The sequence below is a fragment of the Ciona intestinalis genome, unplaced genomic scaffold, assembly GCF_000224145.3.
Source record: "Ciona intestinalis unplaced genomic scaffold, KH HT000124.2, whole genome shotgun sequence".
Lineage (NCBI taxonomy): Eukaryota > Metazoa > Chordata > Ascidiacea > Phlebobranchia > Cionidae > Ciona > Ciona intestinalis.
In genome coordinates, this window is record NW_004190446.2 from 339,140 (window position 1) to 357,460 (window position 18,321).

General features: G+C 36.2%; 4 protein-coding genes across 5 annotated transcripts in view; 1 reads left to right on the plus strand and 3 right to left on the minus strand.

Annotated features, from left to right (window-relative positions):
- The window catches only part of LOC100181526 (putative uncharacterized protein DDB_G0290521), a 5,190-nt gene extending 1,919 nt beyond the window's left edge, over positions 1 to 3,271 (minus strand). Inside the window, exons 1-9 of the mRNA XM_026838887.1 lie at positions 3,168 to 3,271; positions 2,587 to 2,763; positions 2,155 to 2,299; positions 1,669 to 1,874; positions 1,326 to 1,461; positions 715 to 1,184; positions 393 to 558; positions 148 to 308; positions 6 to 93 (exon numbers count right to left, since the gene is read on the minus strand). Of these exons, the coding sequence (XP_026694688.1) occupies positions 12 to 93; positions 148 to 308; positions 393 to 558; positions 715 to 1,184; positions 1,326 to 1,367 (921 nt within the window). The 5' untranslated portion in view covers positions 1,368 to 1,461; positions 1,669 to 1,874; positions 2,155 to 2,299; positions 2,587 to 2,763; positions 3,168 to 3,271 and the 3' untranslated portion in view covers positions 6 to 11. The remainder of the gene's footprint in view (positions 1 to 5; positions 94 to 147; positions 309 to 392; positions 559 to 714; positions 1,185 to 1,325; positions 1,462 to 1,668; positions 1,875 to 2,154; positions 2,300 to 2,586; positions 2,764 to 3,167) is intronic.
- A 669-nt stretch (positions 3,272 to 3,940) lies between these two features.
- LOC100186268 (serine/threonine-protein phosphatase 5) lies at positions 3,941 to 11,315 on the plus strand. 2 transcript variants are annotated; one of them, XM_026838883.1, is made up of 14 exons: positions 3,941 to 4,017; positions 4,412 to 4,584; positions 5,097 to 5,266; positions 5,792 to 5,863; positions 6,452 to 6,599; positions 6,989 to 7,097; positions 7,419 to 7,497; positions 7,758 to 7,856; positions 8,343 to 8,448; positions 8,878 to 9,020; positions 9,529 to 9,657; positions 10,018 to 10,131; positions 10,607 to 10,753; positions 11,147 to 11,315. In XM_026838883.1, exons 2-14 carry the CDS (start codon positions 4,488 to 4,490, stop codon positions 11,210 to 11,212), a joined length of 1,479 nt encoding a protein of 492 aa, XP_026694684.1. In that variant the 5' UTR covers positions 3,941 to 4,017; positions 4,412 to 4,487; the 3' UTR covers positions 11,213 to 11,315. The 2 variants fall into 2 exon arrangements, with proteins under 2 accessions (XP_026694684.1, XP_026694685.1); XM_026838884.1 differs by having other exon boundaries at positions 3,950 to 4,017; positions 6,452 to 6,578.
- Positions 11,316 to 11,619: 304 nt separating this feature from the next.
- Positions 11,620 to 13,537, minus strand: LOC100183896 (iron-sulfur cluster assembly 2 homolog, mitochondrial-like). The gene is made up of 4 exons (XM_002127674.5): positions 13,448 to 13,537; positions 13,179 to 13,314; positions 12,144 to 12,259; positions 11,620 to 11,814 (listed from the first exon to the last, which is right to left on the minus strand). The coding sequence occupies exons 1-4, from the start codon at positions 13,483 to 13,485 to the stop codon at positions 11,640 to 11,642; spliced, it is 465 nt and encodes a 154-aa protein (XP_002127710.1). The 5' UTR covers positions 13,486 to 13,537; the 3' UTR covers positions 11,620 to 11,639.
- Positions 13,532 to 15,408, minus strand: LOC100179195 (RCC1-like G exchanging factor-like protein). Its single transcript, XM_002127630.5, has one exon. The coding sequence runs from the start codon at positions 15,305 to 15,307 to the stop codon at positions 13,955 to 13,957; it is 1,353 nt and encodes a 450-aa protein (XP_002127666.1). The 5' UTR covers positions 15,308 to 15,408; the 3' UTR covers positions 13,532 to 13,954.
- Between the last annotated feature and the right edge of the window lie 2,913 nt (positions 15,409 to 18,321).

The following is an 18,321-nucleotide window of genomic DNA, read 5'->3' on the forward strand; positions in this document are numbered from 1 at the left end:
AGCAGCGAGTTTCACCGAGAAACTGTTGGAATTGTAGAACCCAAAGTCGATGTCGAACCGTCCACGAACTGATGTTTGGAAACTTGAATTTTTCTGCAGGAAATGTTAAAATAATTTGATATTTGACCAAATGATTTGTTAACTCACTGTATTTCTGGGATTATTTGAGCGAAATTGATCATTTCTTGTGTTTTGAAATCACATGTAATGTTCATTGCGATGTCTTTGAATCTTTGAACTACCGAGGGCCGGTTAAAGCCAGCTTTATTACGTATAACGTACGTAACAGACAAGTGTGTCCCGTTTGACTGAAAAATAAATGGATTAATAGTTAGTTCACAGACTCTTTTGTGATAAATCAAATTTCTGGCCCTACAATCTACACATTATACCTTGTAAACTGCCGGACAGTCAGTCAGATTAAAATGGAAGGTTGGTTGACTGCCAAGAGCTTTACACTTGGATGAGACTGTGCTGATGTCTTCAACGTATGTTGGTGAAATAATGAGCTGGTCGGTTGAACTGGCGTTTAACATCCGCAACATGTCGCTGCTGAGGCTGTTTGAACAAAAATATTAGGTCTGCTTATCCACACACTGTAATAGATTTAGCAACTCGACTGTAGGCATGGTAGTGGCAACCATGGGTAAGTCACTCAAGTTCCCATCCAAAAGAATAAGAAAAACAAAATGGTAAATAACAAAGACAACTTACTTAAAACTTGGCGAGATTGAACAAACAATCGGTGGAAGAACAGGGGTAGTGGCAGAAGCGGAGGTTGGGCCTTGGGTTGAGTTTTGGGTTGAGTTTTGGGTTGGGCCTTGGGTTGGGCCTTGAGTTGGGCCTTGGGTTGAGTTTTGGGTTGAGTTTTGGGTTGGGCCTTGGGTTGGGCCTTGAGTTGGGCCTTGGGTTGAGTTTTGGGTTGAGTTTTGGGTTGGGCCTTGAGTTGGGCCTTGAGTTGGGCCTTGGGTTGATTTTGGGTTGGGCTTGGGTTGGGCCTTGGGTTGGACCTTGAGTTGGTTCTTGGGTTGAGTTTTGGGTTGGGCTTTGGGTTGGGCCTTGAGTTGGGCCTTGGGTTGAGTTTTGGGTTGAGTTTTGGGTTGGTTCTTGGGTTGGGCCTTGAGTTGAGCCTTGGGTTGAGTTTTGGGTTGGGCCTTGGGTAACAAGAGACAATTGGTTGCAACCTGGGAATTAACATTGTTAAGGTTTCCGCTTCATTCCGGGTAAAGGATTTGATTGAGCGAATGCGTGCCCAATACAAAAAGCCAATGCAAGCCACTGTTAATCAATGGGACTTATGCAACCAAAATAAGTAAATATTTTACGTGCGAAGTTGAAGTTAAAGCCCAACCCAGTAACACTGCCATCACTGAGAAAGTACATTGATAGCGCCGTGCTGTTGATGCTGTGGGTCCCGGTAAGTGGATTCACGAAACCTCTCCCTGTCGCTCTGTCGGTTATCTATGGTGAAACATCACAATAACGTAAACTTTATTGCAAAATTACAAAAAAAAAACATTACAAAATATTTGAACGTTTTCATTGCAAAAAATCACATAATAAAATACTCATTGGAAAAAATCACAACACAAACTTCATTGCGCTATCGCTTTGAACACATAAGCGTTTATGAAGAAGGTGGCAGCACACTGGTTAAATTGTAATTACCGTGACAAAGTCCCCAGCAGGTAAAGTTGAGCTACCGAAGTTTGTAAACGTAAAGTTGCAATTGTCCTGGACGTTTGCAGCATTAACATTCCATCGGCAAAACTGACGGTTTGGGTAATTGTTTATCCCGTTATAGTTACCGTAATCAACTGGGTTGCCGGCGACAATAAATGCATCAATTGTTAAGCAGGCCATTGGGTCAAAGGCTGAAAAAATAAGCAAAATTTTCATTATCTATTCGGCCCGTCGCTGCTACCATTGAGCGTCCTTGGGCAAGACACTTAACAACAATTTATCCAACCCAATGGTTACTGATTGATTGTCCAAATTATTAGTAATACATAAAAACAAGAATAATAAAAAAGACTCGTCCAAAAATAATCACTAACAAAGTAATATATGTGGTAAAAACACGTAAGATAGCTGGCACAATAAAAGGTCTCTTAATTTTACGGGAGTTTGTAATGAATAACCGATCCTATATACCTGTTACTGTAAGGCGAATTGATGGATTGGAGCCAATTATTTGACAAAATATTCCCATGGTATTCGCAGTGGTCGAAAACAGCCTATGTTCCCCAACACCGATTATACCAAGCTGTGGTGAAATGCCGGTTGCTCCATCTTTAATCTAAATAAATAACTAAGTTTAAAAACGAATTTGCCAACGAAATGAAAGTCGGGAAAACCCGCATATGGGGTTATAAATACACCTATATTCATACAAGTTTCCATCAGTTAACAACGGTCTTAACAAAGACGCCGGGTTACGAATGGAAGATATATACTTTAAATATTCTTACTATAAATGGGTCGATAAAGCAAACATGGACCATCATCTTATCCCCCAATCTACTGCATCTAATTAAATTTATGTGCTCACGTACAGTTACATATATCTTCTTTATTTATACTTACCGAACAAGTAATGTTAGGCCCCAATTGTGACGCAAAAACGACAATCCTTTCGCTTGGTAATGCTCGAAAAATTCTGCTGAAAGAAGCGCAGTTATCAGAAGCTCGATAGTTGACCACAGTAGACGTAAGGTTGGCGTCTTGTTCGCTGCAGTCAAAGGCTGGCTATACTCACACTCTCTTGAAAGTGAAACAAGAACTTAGAAAAAATTATTTAAATCATATGTATAGTAATGGGAGAAGATGGGACACCTTATCAATTTATTTTCTCGTCCCGTTTGGTAGTAAACAAAGAAGTTTAAAAGAACTGTAAAATCGTGTCATCACAACTTCCATAGATCGTTGTTATTTGTTTGAAACACGATCAGGATATTTGGATATTATGTGCTAAAGTGTCCCAACTTACCCCACATACTATCATTATTGTAGTAGGGTGGGGGGATATGGAACACCCTTTCATTTAGTTGCGAGATACTTTATAATTTAAAAAAATTAAATTGCTTTATTATCTGAATAACCTTTAGTCCAATAATCACCGGTCTTTTAAATCAAGCTATTCACACGCTACATACAAAATAACTTACCTGTAATTAATACAAACAGCAACGCCACCCTGAAAAAAACGTCCATTGCGCCTGTTAATAGATATGAAATACTGAACACTTAACGAGGTCCGCAATTACTTATAGAAAAATCTTTCATTGTGTTTATTTCCGTTTCGAACAGCGCTGTGTCTCCGGAATCTATTGTTTAAATGTGTGACATGTTATATCATCATGTCCTAATTAATTGGATTGCTCTTATTGTCTTGTACACCTTTAACGAAACCGGTTTATCATATATAGGTTATATGTTTGAACAATCGTAACTTATTTACCCCCGCATGGCTTGGTTATAGTTATAGTAGATTTTTTTATGTATGGCTGATAGTTTAGACAACCCATTAGTGACCACTGGGTCGTTATAACACGGGTGTTTTGTTTAAAACCCTCGTGCCAACTCACGAGTTACCATGCCCTTATACTTTATTGGTGAAACAAAGTGGGAACGATATCTATGAAACAGAACACCATTTTTTGACCAAGATGTCCTTGTTATTCGAAGATAAATATCAGGTGACGGTTCATTTGTACGAACGTTAATATAAGATAAAGTATGTACAAAACAGAGTCGGTGTATAAACATGTTCATATAAAAACCCAAGTGTTGACTTTGGCTTTTAGACCGTGTGTTTTTACCGCCGCTACAAGGCGCTGTTGTGCGCTCCAATTAATGTGCAATATTTCACAAGTAATACATTTTGGAAAGGGAGGAAAGTTAGTGCTTAATTAAAACGTATGCAGCTGTTTTAAAACAGTTTCTTTTTCAGTAAATGTCGTGTTTTTTGTGGATTTTAAAATTTTGCAAGTCGGGTAAACTGTGCACACACACGTGGTAAGCATTTTCTCCTAACTTTAAACTTAGTTAAAGAGAAAACTAGAGCGTTGGCGTTATGTTTTTAAATGGTTATTTATTTATATAAATGGTTATTTATGCGTAAAAATGTAATATCTGGTTTTCGAATGTTATACAACGAATATCAGCGAATCTTAAGTGAAATTTTAGGACCAAAATTTTACTTTTACCCAGCGGAATGAATGAATGTAACTTATTTATCATCGCATGGAGGGGCAATGCAATGACAGCCGTTATAAGCTTATAACACAGGTGTTTTGTTTCATAGAATTTTTCACTAGCACCAACTTACTCATGCAACCACCAGCTCAATCTGTATATTTTGCAACGTTACGGCGGATTCTTTAGTAGTACCCTTGTATATTTTCTATAGACCTATTTCAGAGTGTTGGCAATTTGAACAAGTCTTTAAATTAAAATTGTATCATATTGCTGCTGGCGTGATAAACATGGCTGCTGAAGTTATGAGTGTAAACGGGGAATTAAATGATTCAGACAGGCTAAAAGCTGAGAAATTTAAAGAAGAAGCCAACCATTTATTTAAAGGTAAATAGTTTTATAAGTAATTTAAATTTGAATGGTTTGTGAAATTCAGACAATTATGTTTTTGAAATGTGCAAATGTGTTTATAGGTTCAAAAAATTATGTTTATTAAAATTCTTGAAACTTTCGCGAATAGTTAGTGACGTTCATTTTTACTTTTGAAACATGCAGGTCTGTAGCAAAAACTTCCTGTTCAGAGGATTTTTCTTTCTAATGATTCTCTTAGTTTTGCTGTTTCTAAAAAAATCCTCAGAAACACCAATCATTATTACACAGGTGTTCTGTTTCATACACCTTGTGTTTGCTCACAAGTTACCAAATATATTACTTTGTGGGTGATTGACTAAATGTAACTTATTTATCCTCGCATGGTGGGGAAACAACAGTCGTTATAACGCAAGTGTTCTGTTCTGTTTCAAACACCTCGTGCCCACTTGACAGTTACCATTAGATGATAAAGCATAAACTGTCCAACCATAATTGAAACTTTGTTATTAAATAAATATTTTCTACAGACAAGAAATATGAAGAAGCGATCGACCTTTACACGAAAGCAATTGAAGTGAACCCTAAGTCTGCTGTCTACCACGCAAACCGTAGTTTTGCCAACCTACGATTAGAGAACTATGGATTTGCGCTTGAAGATGCTACTACTGCAATATCATGTGATAAAAAATATATTAAAGTTAGTGGGCTATTACTATTATTGTTATATATATATTCATTGTTTTTTTAAATTAAAATATCAATTAGGTAAAAAGCCTACAGACCTCACCCATATATAGAATAGAATATCAATTTAGTTGCCTGTTTTTTTTCAATAATGTCTACTGCCTTGGTAGGAAATCATAAATAAATTATTTTTTTTAAATTTACACATTCAATAATGTCTATTGCCAAGGTTATTGTGTCTTGTGTTTGTGTAGGGTTCAAGCTATTCTAGGTTCAATATCACATTTTGCTAATATTGAATATTTCTTGTAATTAAATTGATTGTTTTATATAGCACAATGGTACGCCTGCCTTTAACCCAAATGTTATGGGTTCAAGGCTAGACGCTGCCACCGTTTTTGGCGTATAATATAAATCTTACAAACACATTAATAATAATATGTATATTATATTTAGTATATGAATAGAACAAAATAAAAATTTTTTCAAACATTAAGATGTTAACTTATCTCAAGTTGTTTATTTTAAATCTACACAGGCTTACTATAGAAGGGCTTCTGCCTATATGTCGTTGGGGAAGTTTAAACTAGCGCTACGTGACTTAGAAGCTGTGAGTTTATTTCTTCTCTATTTCCTTTATATTATTTGTATGCGAGCCATGGTACGAGTCATTATATGTGTTAACATGGGAGTCTCCAGGTTATGAGTTCCTGTTGAAAGATTTTAATGTTTTTGTTGTTTGGTAATGTGGGGGACTAGTTTAAGCTTTATTGACATTGTTTTTAGTTTTAATTTAAAAAATAAGGGGTGGGTGGTTTTATTTACCACAAAAAAAATGTATATATAATAGGGATGTACATTACAGAATAATTAGTTATTCCAGGATATCCTACAATACGTTATTTTACTGTGAAACGTTTTTTCTTGAAAGTCCCGCAAATACAAAAAATCTTTTTTTTCAAAATTATTAAATTTTAAAAAATTGTGAGTTTAGTTCAGGAGTTGATATATGTTGACGTCATTTAACAGAATACCGACTCCTGTAGGTAGATTCGAATACAGAAGGATTCGAAATTCTGTAATGCGCATCCCTATATAAAATAAAAATTTAAAAGGGAAGGATCACCACCCCAGAAAAACCCGGGCTGCACCACTGCACATGTTGGTACATTAACAAGTTTTTGTTTTTTTGTTCCAGATTGTTAAAGTTCGTCCCACAGACAAAGATGCGCGAATGAAATACACAGCTTGCAGTAAAATTGTAAAACAAAAAGCTTTTGAGAAAGCGATCGCTTGCGAAGATAACAAGAAACTTGTATCGGAAAGTATTAACCTTGATAATATAAGTGAGTGGGCGCGTGTTTGTATTTTAATGAATGCTGAGTTAGACCTGGTATTGAGTGCATAGGATGCTTATGCACTCCAGTTTAATATAGCATAAGGTTTATCTTATCCGACAAAGAAAGAAAGGATGTTTAGCAATATTTTGGAAATTTTGCAACAGTTTTTGTTCGTCTAATAATTTAAAATAAATTTTGCCTCACATAGTTTCCATTTTTCATTTTTTATAAAAGAGTTAAGAACCTATGAAATAAATTGTAATGTTAACTTTTTGTTCTGTTCGATATTTGGCCTCGCGTAGTTCTCATCTTCATTTACGCAAAGACACATGACCGACTTTGAGGTGCTATGCTCTTGTTATTAACACAATTAAGAATTAATCGTTTCTTCGTAGCTGTTGAGGAAAGTTACAACGGTCCGCGAATACCCGAGAGCGGAATAAACGCAGAATTTATGAAAAATTTGGTCCAGACATTTAAAGATCAGAATAAGTTACACAGAAGGTGAGCATTGCTGTGTCTGTGTGTTAGAATAACTGTAGTTGTGTTTATTATTATTATAACTGTATAGATCTTTGCAAACAGTTGTAACAGCAGTTGTAGGAGATTTATATAGATGCTCTTAAGCTGGCACGAGGTGTGTGAAACAGAACACCCACGCAATACCGACTTTTGTTGTCCTTGAGATGTAAGAATAAATAAGTTACATACATGGTAACTTGTAAGCGGGCACAAGGTGTATGAAAAAGAAAACCAGTATTATAGCGACTGTCATTGCCCAACCACGTTGAGGATAAAAGTTACAAATTTATATTCAACTTTCAGATATGCTTACCAAATCCTGCTTGAAATGAAAGAAATATTGAGTGGGTTGCCGTCGTTGGTTGATATTGTAGTAGAAAAGGTGAGAAAGAGATATAAGGAATGTGGCCTAGTGGTTAAAGCGCTGGCTTCAAGCCTAGTGGTTATGGGATCAAGGCTCATCGCTGCTGCCATTGTGGGCGTATGTGTTCTTGGGCAAGACAGTTAATGACAATTGCTCCAACCCAGTGGTCACTAATGGGTTGTCCAAATAGTAAATTTTTAACCATACAGCAAAACATCACCCACAAAGTTACATAAATACATCTAACACCTGTCTTATTAAATCATATTCTGTTCTAGGACGATCAACTAACTGTATGTGGAGACGTACATGGCCAATACTATGACATGTGTCATGTGTTTGAACTCAATGGACTCCCAGCAGAAGACAATCCTTATGTATCCTTTCTATATTGTGGTGGTTTTAGGCCTGTTGAAATTATATGCAGTAAATCTTAGGGCCAGTTTTCATGGCTTTTAGACTCCTAGGAGGTACTTTTACTATTGTGTGGTTCCAGACCTATAAACTTATGCTGGTACTTTTGTGTGTGTTATAGTCTCTGAAAATGCCACAGTATTTGGGAAACACAGTAGGGCTTGGTTGTTTTTATGAGTTAATGGTCCCATAAGATTTTTTTTATAGATTTTTATCCCATGAGATCCTTTTATTAATATATGGTTACATATCTCTGGTATATGTTTAGGGGGAAGCCACGGTATTTAGAAACACAGCACAGCTTAATGGTATTTAGGACTTTAGATTTAAACTTTCCTCTAAAGGATACAATTTAGCAAACCCCAAAATAGGCGGATCTTAACAAAGCAATTATATCATATCTGATATTTAGCATCTTTATAAACCACAATCCTTAACCCCACCTTTAGTTATTCAATGGAGATTTTGTCGACAGAGGTTCTTGGTCGGTAGAAGTTATATTGGTGCTGTTTGGTTACAAAATTTTACTCCCTAACAAGTTCCACCTTGTTCGAGGTAGCTGTTACTTTTATGTTGTTTACTTATTGGGACAAACACGACCTTTGTCCCAAACTTTCTGGGCTCAATTTTACTTATTGGGACAAACCCGACCTTTGTCTTTAGTATAGTATCACCTATTTAATTATCTCCTGCGAAAATAATGCATGTATTATTTATACTGAGAATGATGTATGTCTTATTTAATATTTATTTTCAATTTACCTCAGTTATTGAGAAAAGGTGTCTGTCTTATGTGACAAGCATAGGCACCAAACCTGGGGTGGCAGGGTGGGCAGGTCTACCCTTGAATTTTCTGGTGTATATTAATCACTAAACATTACAATCAATAAGTTAAATTAGTGTTATAGAAAATTGTGTCCAACTGTTCCTGCCTCCCCTGCATTTTAATAAGTTTGTCCTCATATTAACAATTAACATTAATAGGCAACCATGAAACTGACTACATGAACCAGATGTATGGATTCGAGGGCGAGGTTAAAGCTAAATATGGGGGAAACATGATGGGTTTATTCAGTGAGGTGTTTAACTGGCTACCTCTGTCTTACTGTATCAACGGAAAAGTACTGGTAAGTTTTCTAGAAATCTGTTTTTTTGGAATCATTGAATGAATAATGGATCATTAAAATTCTTTAAAACCAACTATTGTACAAAGTCTTCAGACTTCCTTATGCTAATTTGTAAATATTAACATAAATATGCATTATAAAAGCACGAAGGCCGCCTACGGTGTATAGGTTGTATCTTCTCTTTCCATCCAACTATATCTTAGTTTGTTTCGAATTAGGTTCAACTCCACATGAGTTCATTTATATTGTATTGTAGATTTATATCCCATGTGTGGTCTGCCTTTTTTAAAGAATGAATATATATTGTTATAATATAAAATCAATGTTTGTTAGAGCAGTCATGTTTGTTAGAGCAGTCACTTCTAGTATAACTCGCGTTTCGTCTGCCTATCGGTTTCAAGCGTGAGCCCCAAACAGCGCTAAAATGATGGTCTGTTGTTTAGGTAATGCATGGTGTAAAAACAGCCACTAAATGATTCAGTAAACATTAGTTTTGTCCTCCACGTAGATTATGCATGGTGGGTTATGTGAGAAAGATGGCGTGACCTTGGATGACCTTCGTAAAATCGAGCGAAATCGTCAACCTCCAGAGAACGGACTCATGTGTGACCTCTTGTGGTCAGATCCTCAAGCAAAGGTAAATAGAAATCACATATTTTACGCTATAGATGTGCCTCACTTAACATTTCACCCACAACACTCTATGGTATTGGGCAAATTGGGGTAATAATTTACATTCCAGGCCTCAAGTGTGCCTCACCCTTTAATATAATCTCTGTTATTAAGGGGCTGTAAAACTCAGTGGGGTCTGAAGCACCCTGGGTGTTGGGATAATATACCTACCTACATCCCAGGTCTCAGGTGTGCCTCACTCTTAAAAACAGAATCTATATTACCCGCCTTGGTATGTTGGTGGTAATAGACCTACATAGTTATAATACAAAACCTGATGGTAACAACCCTAATACTTTCCCATATATAAACCCACCCTCCACAGATGGGCAGAGGTGTAAGCAAGCGTGGGGTAAGTTGTCAATTTGGACCTGACATCACATCAAACTTTCTACGCAATAATGGGTTGGATTATATTATAAGAAGCCACGAATGTAAGGTAAGAATCTGTTCTGTTAAAGGGTACTAGGTTCTAAGCTTGATGCCACTACTAGTTGTGGGCGTATGTGTCCTTTGCCAAAACACTTAACGGCAATTTCGCCAACCCAGTGGTCACTAATGAGCTGTCAATGACAATGCCAGTAGCAAGGGTATCTCTTGCTTTTAGTTTAGATTTAAAACTGCCTTTCTGGCCTATATAAAATATATACCCCTATTTATATAGGTGTCTATTCTAATATTGTATCAATAAATTAAACTTTATATACACATGTCCCAAATGTTACGCTTATGTTTTCCATCTTATATATCTTATTATTGTATCAACGATTAAATACCCATACGGAACGGTGTTTATGTATGTGGATTAATGGCAATTGCTCATGACAATGAGTAGCATGCATACCTCTTGCTATTTAATTAATCGCAACCTTTTGCCTCCAATTATTATATCAATTAACAAACCACCCATACAGAATGGTGGATACGAGGAGCAACACAACGGTAAATGCATCACAATATTCTCCGCTCCGAACTATTGTGATCAGATGGGAAACAAGGGGGCTTTCATCACGTTACGAGCACCAGATTTAATTCCAAAGTTCACACAGTTTGAAGCAGTGGTAAGTTGATAGATACACATGGTAATACCTTGGTATTGGTAGTATGGTATGTATGTGGTGTGAACCTACATCATAAGTCCCAACTCTCAGGTGTGCCTCACCGAAGCCCACACTCTAATAGAATAAAAATTCTGGTTTATAAACTGCCTCAGTGGGGTCTAGATGGTAGCACCCTGGGTGTTGGGGTAATGGACTTACAACCTAAGATCGACTAAGCTTTTCGCACCGCGTCTGATCTACCCTAACCATTATTTTGCGGATTAAATTAACAATAGTTGAACAAAACATTGGACCCAAAATAGCGGGCCAGACACTCAGTGATAAGTGGGGGTTAACGGATTGTTTAAAAGTTTGAGACCCACTAACCCTCCCTAATTAATCTTTTTCTTATAGAAACACCCGGAAGTCCAACCAATGGCGTACGCAAACTCATTCATGCGAATGAATGGAATGTTTTAAACTACTGTGGCTGCGTTTCATTTTTAGGACATTTCGATCCAAACTTTGTTTTTACGTAAAGTGTATATTTTCCAATTTGAAATAAATTTCAGATACATTTCAAGCACAGTGTAGAAGTGAGTATATAACAAAACGCGGCCCTTAATCACCACAAGTAGGGAATAATAAACATATACATGGTGTTGGATATCTTGCAATTCTAAACACATCAAACTACGGGTGGCAGAGTAGCAACTGCATTAAACACCTAAACATTACAAGTTACAACCAACAAGTTGTTTTGTATAAATATAAATATATGTCTAACTATCCGTCTATCCATGCCCTCCTTCATTTACAAATCGCCCATATACACCAGCCAACTATTTACACAAGACCTTACATTATAACACATTAATACATAGGGGTTGAAAAGATTAAGGTTGTTTTATAATTCCACTGAAAACGAGACACCGCATGAACAGTTTGTATTCGATTGAGGATTGTCGGAAACTCGGAATGAACTTTTTATCAATTCTTCTTGATAATCAATATACGATCCTTTTATTAATTCTAACGATCCATCGTCGGTTACAACTTTGACCCCGTCTCGCTCGTAACTTCTGCAAATAAATAAGATATAGTGGGGTGGGGAAGACGGGACATTTTTAGCACGTTATATCCAAAATATCCTGATTGTGTTTAAGCAATTAACAACGGTCTAAGGGAGTCGTGAACTCACAGTAAACATGTGCTCACTGTCAACTTTGTCAAGTTAGGATAACATGTTGGAAATCAAGGAGTTTACAGCACAGGTGTTGCACACTGTACATTATGGCTTCATGCACCTCATGCTCGTTGTCGAGTTTAATCCAAACCAAAAGCATATCGTTGGCCTATTTAGCACTTTTAGTGTTATGAAAGCAATTAATTAGAAACGAACGTAACTTACTTGTCATCCTCCATGATATTATCATCAAGTTCAAACTTATAAGTAAAACCAGAACAACCTCCTCCTTCAACGGATATTCTAAGGAATTCATCTGGTGTTGCAACTTTCTTTAATTGCTGTGAAGGATGGTAAAGTTATCTTATTACAAAGGGAGCATACACCTCATGCTCACTGTCAAGTTATAACATCGGTGTCTTCTTATACACCAGACACACATGATATATTCATACACCTCGTACTCACTGTCGAGTTATAACATGGGTGTCTTCTTATACACCAGACACACATGATGATATTCATACACCTCATGCTCACTGTCAAGTTATAACATCGGTGTCTTCCTTTACATCATACACACATAGTTTATTCATACACCTCATGCTCACTGTAGAGTTATAACATGGGTGTCTTCTTTTACACCAGACACACATGGTGCATTCATACACCTCATGCTCCCTGTCGAGATATAACATGGGTGTCTTCTTATACACCAGACACACATGGTGTATTCATACACCTCATGCTCACTGTCAAGTTATAACATCGGTGTCTTCCTTTACATCATACACACATAGTTTATTCATACACCTCATGCTCACTGTAGAGATATAACATGGGTGTCTTCTTTTACACCAGACACACATGGTGCATTCATACACCTCATGCTCACTGTCAAGTTATAACATGGGTGTCTTCTTATACACCAGACACACATGGTGTATTCATACACCTCATGCTCACTGTCAAGTTATAACATCGGTGTCTTCCTTTACATCATACACACATAGTTTATTCATACACCTCATGCTCACTGTAGAGATATAACATGGGTGTCTTCTTATACACCAGACACACATGGTGTATTCATACACCTCATGCTCACTATCAAGTTATAACATGGGTGTCTTCTTATACACCAGACACACATGGTGCATTCATACACCTTATGTTTACTGTCAAGCTATGGAAGTTTTTTTGTACACCAGAAACACATCATATTTACTGCACATAAAACAACTAACTATATATCTTTACCTTTACACATGCATCAGTTATGTGCAGTATGTCTTTATTAGCATTTACTGATGCTGTTGAAAGGGCAACTCTGGGACCATTTGTTTGTTTCACTACTTTGCTTGCAAGATACCTTGGGACACCATATGTAAGAAAACTGTAAGAAGTAAAATTTCATAAATTAATTTATAAAATAGGCAATGTAATATTTAATTTGATAAACTTTAATATTATTTTGTATTTAATATAAGTATATATATCATGTGTAATTATTTTTTTTGGATTCTTACCTATTGTTAATAACTCTTTTAAAAATAAGTGAAGACATTCCTAATAATCAAGCCACAATAACATTACTTAAAATATTTGTTCTAATAAATAAAGAGAACTGGGTTATTTTTGGCTAAAAAATTCTGTGAAAATTAATTTTTGTGCAAAAATGTTCTCATGATTGCTAGATGAAAAACTGTTACAAATTTGTATATGTAATTTATATATACGACACATAGCTCTGTTTAGAATTGAATACTAATGCTCTGGTATGAGGTTATTAAATATGTGTATTTTTTTGGAAATACTGCAGAGTACTGGGTCAACTCTACCCAAAATCTGAGGTCCCATAGCATGTCACACTATAGAGTGTAGGCCTATCCATATAGAATGTGCCTATACAATGTTAGGGTAATAGACCAACTCCAAAGGGTAATCTGAAATCCATGTCAAGCTATAGCGTGTCACCAATACAGAATAGAAAGAATATTTTTCAGTCAGTAAAATTTTTATTGCAAATAAGTAAATCACAAAAAGGTTTTTGACATGACTATCATATGATCGACGCCACATGAGACTTTTTGTACTTCGGCTCCAATCAGAACTTTCCATGGAAAATATTGGTCAGAATGAGTTCCTATACCAAGACAGCCATTCCTGTTCTTTCCCCAAGTAAACAATTCCCCCTTATTTGTGACTGCGGCAAAATGTCCGAGGCCACAAGTTATAGAAACCACTTTGACGTCTAGATTAAATTCATTTCTTCCAAACAAAGTCGGCGGAATTTTAGTCGGCCAACTTGTGCTTTCAAGATTTGGTCCTTTACCTAATATACCATGGCCCCAAACATAGACATCACCATTTCCATCAAGTAACAGAAATGCTGTACCACCAGCGGCAACTTGGACAACTTTTGACGGCAATTTAAACGGCAGCTTCTTCGGGTAAGTCAGTTGTGTGGATTCAGTTACACAACCCAGTTGATCATATTCAGAATTCCCCCACCCATATACCTCATGCTCATCAGAAAGTGCGAGACTTGTGTCAGAAAACGTTGAAAGTTGTGTGATTTTAACTCCCTCCAAATCACTTTTTACTTCAGTAGGTATTTCAGTACATTCAAACTGCCCCAACCCTGTCTGACCATCAGCACCCCACCCACACGTGAATACTTTACCTTCCTTTGTAAGAAACATTGTATGATCCATTCCGCAAAAAACTTTTGCAACTTTGCTTCCAAAATGTTCATGAGGTATCCGATTAATTTTCTGGCTCCCCTCGTATATTTCTCCATCTATAATCCGACGCCCGCATTGTCCAAATGCATTGTTACCAACTGTAAATATAGCTTCATCAGTCAAGATTACAGAATGAGCACGGCCACAAGAAACGTCCAAAACTTTACTGGATTTCCCTTTTAAAGGCAAAGGCAGAGGTAATGGCTTCATAACGTAATTATAATACTGATTATTTGGCATTTTTTCATGTTTTTCGTCTTGATATTTGTGAAAACCGATCTGAGAGTCTGTATTAATTCCACATGCCCAAACGTTTGAGCCTGACTGGTTACCACAGAACATACTAAACCCATATCCGCAGTCAAAACTAGAAATTCCGTCCAAAATTATCTTGTGGGGATACGGCTGGTGTATAACAGGGGGCTTTAGACCATCGGGCACGACTATATCTGGCAAACCAAGCGCTCCAGTAACTGTCAAGCCACATACGTGTATCTGTTTGTATCTTTTACGACTTTTCCCAACAAATCTATGAATCGGAAGATGTTCTAACTTTTTCTCGGCGTTTGAATTAATTTTAACTGGAGCCTTATAGTAAGAGCGTGTGTTATGGTGCAAAATTACTAAAGTTTTTCTAAACATTATAATATCCACTTTAAAATTCTGGGTAAAAACTTTTAACAGAAACCCAACGCGCTAACGGAAATCCCCTAAGCTAAAACAAAATATTAAAACTACGTGATTGCTATTTCTATGAGGGCGTGGTCTCTGTTTTCTCAATATTTTGTTTTGTTCAATGTTTCTACACGTTTTGTTCACAATGTTTAGGGTTTTGGAACAAACACATGATACCAAGCGTTGGGGTAAAATCTCATTTCGCGAATAATCAACTTATCTTAGTTTTGGTATAAACACATGATACTGCATTGGGGTAGAGGCTCATTTTTTTGAATTTAGCAAAAAATCAGTTTTTTATTAAATTTGATACAAAGATACACGGTGGAGTAAAACCTCATTTTTTAAATTTGAAAAAAATCATTTTTTTGAGTTTTGATGATACAAACCCATGATACCGGTGTCGCGAAAAACTGATTCCAACAAATCTGGTTATCATGTGTTTATACTAAAACTAAAAAAAACTGATTTTTGCCAAAGTTGAAAATATGAGGTTGGACTCTAACGCATAATACCGTTATCATGCGTTTGGGTTCAATCTCATATTTTGGACTTTGGCGAAAAATCGGATTTTTTTGAGTTTTGGTATAAACACATGATACCGGTATCATGCGTTTGGTTCTAATCTCATATTTTCGACTTTGGCAAAAAATCAGTTTTTTGAGTTTTGACATAAACACATGATACCGGTATCATGCGTTTGGGTCCAATCTCATATTTTCGACTTTGGCAAAAAATCGGATTTTTTTGAGTTTTGACATAAACACATGATACCGGTATCATGCGTTTGGGTCCAATCTCATATTTTCGACTTTGGCAAAAAATCGGATTTTTTTGAGTTTTGGTATAAACACATGATACCGGTATCATGCGTTTGGGTCCAATCTCATATTTTCGACTTTGGAGAAAAATCGGATTTTTTTGAGTTTTGGTATAAACACATGATACCGGTATCATGCGTTTGGGTCCAATCTCATATTTTCACTATCATGACGGTTTCATGCGTTTGGGTCCAATCTCATATTTTGGACTTTGGCGAAAAATCGGATTTTTTTGAGTTTTGGTATAAACACATGATACCGGTATCATGCGTTTGGGTCCAATCTCATATTTTCGACTTTGGCAAAAAATCGGATTTTTTTGAGTTTTGACATAAACACATGATACCGGTATCATGCGTTTGGATCCAATGCTCATATTTTCGACTTTGGCAAAAAATCGGATTTTTTTGAGTTTTGACATAAACACATGATACCGGTATCATGCGTTTGGGTCCAATCTCATATTTTCAATGCGTTTGGGTCCAATCTTATATTTTGAACTTTGGCAAAAAATCGGATTTTTTTTAGTTTTGACATAAAACAGATCCGGTATCATGAGTTTGGGTCCAAACTCATATTTTCATGCGTTTGGGTCCAATCTCATATTTTCGACTTTGGCAAAAAATCGGATTTTTTGAGTTTTGGTATAAACACATGATACCGGTATCATGCGTTTGGGTCCAATCTCATATTTTCGACTTTGGCAAAAAATCGGATTTTTTTGAGTTTTGGTATAAACACATGATACCGGTATCATGCGTTTGGGTCCAATCTCATATTTTCGACTTTGGCAAAAAATCGGATTTTTTTGAGTTTTGGCATAAACACATGATACCGGTATCATGCGTTTGGGTCCAATCTCATATTTTCGAAAAACATGAGTTTGTTTTAGTTATGACATGCATATTTATCATGCGTTTGGGTCCAATCTCATATTTTGGACTTTGGCGAAAAATCGGATTTTTTTGAGTTTTGGTATAAACACATGATACCGGTATCATGCGTTTGGGTCCAATCTCATATTTTCGACTTTGGCGAAAAATCGGATTTTTTTGAGTTTTGGTATAAACACATGATACCGGTATCATGCGTTTGGGTCCAATCTCATATTTTGGACTTTGGCGAAAAATCGGATTTTTTTGAGTTTTGGTATAAACACATGATACCGGTATCATGCGTTTGGGTCCAATCTCATATTTTCGACTTTGGCAAAAAATCGAATTTTTTTGAGTTTTGGTATAAACACATGCGTACCGGTATCATGCGTTTGGGTCCAATCTCATATTTTGGACTTTGGCAAAAAATCGGATTTTTTTGAGTTTTGGTATAAACACATGATACCGGTATCATGCGTTTGGGTCCAATCTCATATTTTCGACTTTGGCAAAAAATCGGAGTTTTTTTGAGTTTTGGTATAAACACATGATACCGGTATCATGCGTTTGGGTCCAATCTCATATTTTCGACTTTGGCAAAAAATCGGTTTTTTTGAGTTTTGGTATAAACACATGATACCGGTATCATGCGTTTGGGTCCAATCTCATATTTTCGACTTTGGCAAAAAATCGGATTTTTTTGAGTTTTGGTATAAACACTTGATACCGGTATCATGCGTTTGGGTCCATCTCATATTTTCTTTGGCGACAATTTTTTTAATGCTCATGCGTTTGGGTCCAATTTATTTTCAACTTTGGCGAAAAATCGGATTTTTTGAGTTTTGGTATAAACACATGATACCGGTATCATGCGTTTGGGTCCAATCTCATATTTTCGACTTTGGCAAAAAATCGGATTTTTTTGAGTTTTGGTATAAACACATGATACCGGTATCATGCGTTTGGGTCCAATCTCATATTTTCGACTTTGGCAAAAAATCGGATTTTTTTGAGTTTTGGTATAAACACATGATACCGGTATCGATTAGTTTGTATTTTTTCTATCATGTGTTTGGGTCCATGAGATTTTTCATATTTAAAAAAATTTTTTTTTTCATACAAATTTTCATAATTTTTCTCATGTATATGAGTACATGAGATTTTTCATATTTTTTCTGATGTATATGAGTACATGAGATATTTCAAATTTTTTTTCATGTATATGAGTACATGATATTTTTCATATTTTTTTCATGTATACTGGTTCATGAGATTTTTCATATTT

Coding starts and splice junctions, on each gene's coding strand:
- LOC100186268 (XM_026838883.1), top strand. CDS start 4,488: ATGGCTGCTGAAGTTATGAGTGTAAACGGGGAATTAAATGATTCAGAC. Junction 4,585..5,096: donor AGCCAACCATTTATTTAAAG/GTAAATAGTTTT, acceptor TATTTTCTACAG/ACAAGAAATATGAAGAAGCG. Junction 5,864..6,451: donor CGCTACGTGACTTAGAAGCT/GTGAGTTTATTT, acceptor TTTTTGTTCCAG/ATTGTTAAAGTTCGTCCCAC.
- LOC100179195 (XM_002127630.5), bottom strand. CDS start 15,307: ATGTTTAGAAAAACTTTAGTAATTTTGCACCATAACACACGCTCTTAC.
- LOC100183896 (XM_002127674.5), bottom strand. CDS start 13,485: ATGTCTTCACTTATTTTTAAAAGAGTTATTAACAATAG. Junction 12,260..13,178: donor TAACTGATGCATGTGTAAAG/GTAAAGATATAT, acceptor CATCCTTCACAG/CAATTAAAGAAAGTTGCAAC. Junction 11,815..12,143: donor AATATCATGGAGGATGACAA/GTAAGTTACGTT, acceptor ATTTATTTGCAG/AAGTTACGAGCGAGACGGGG.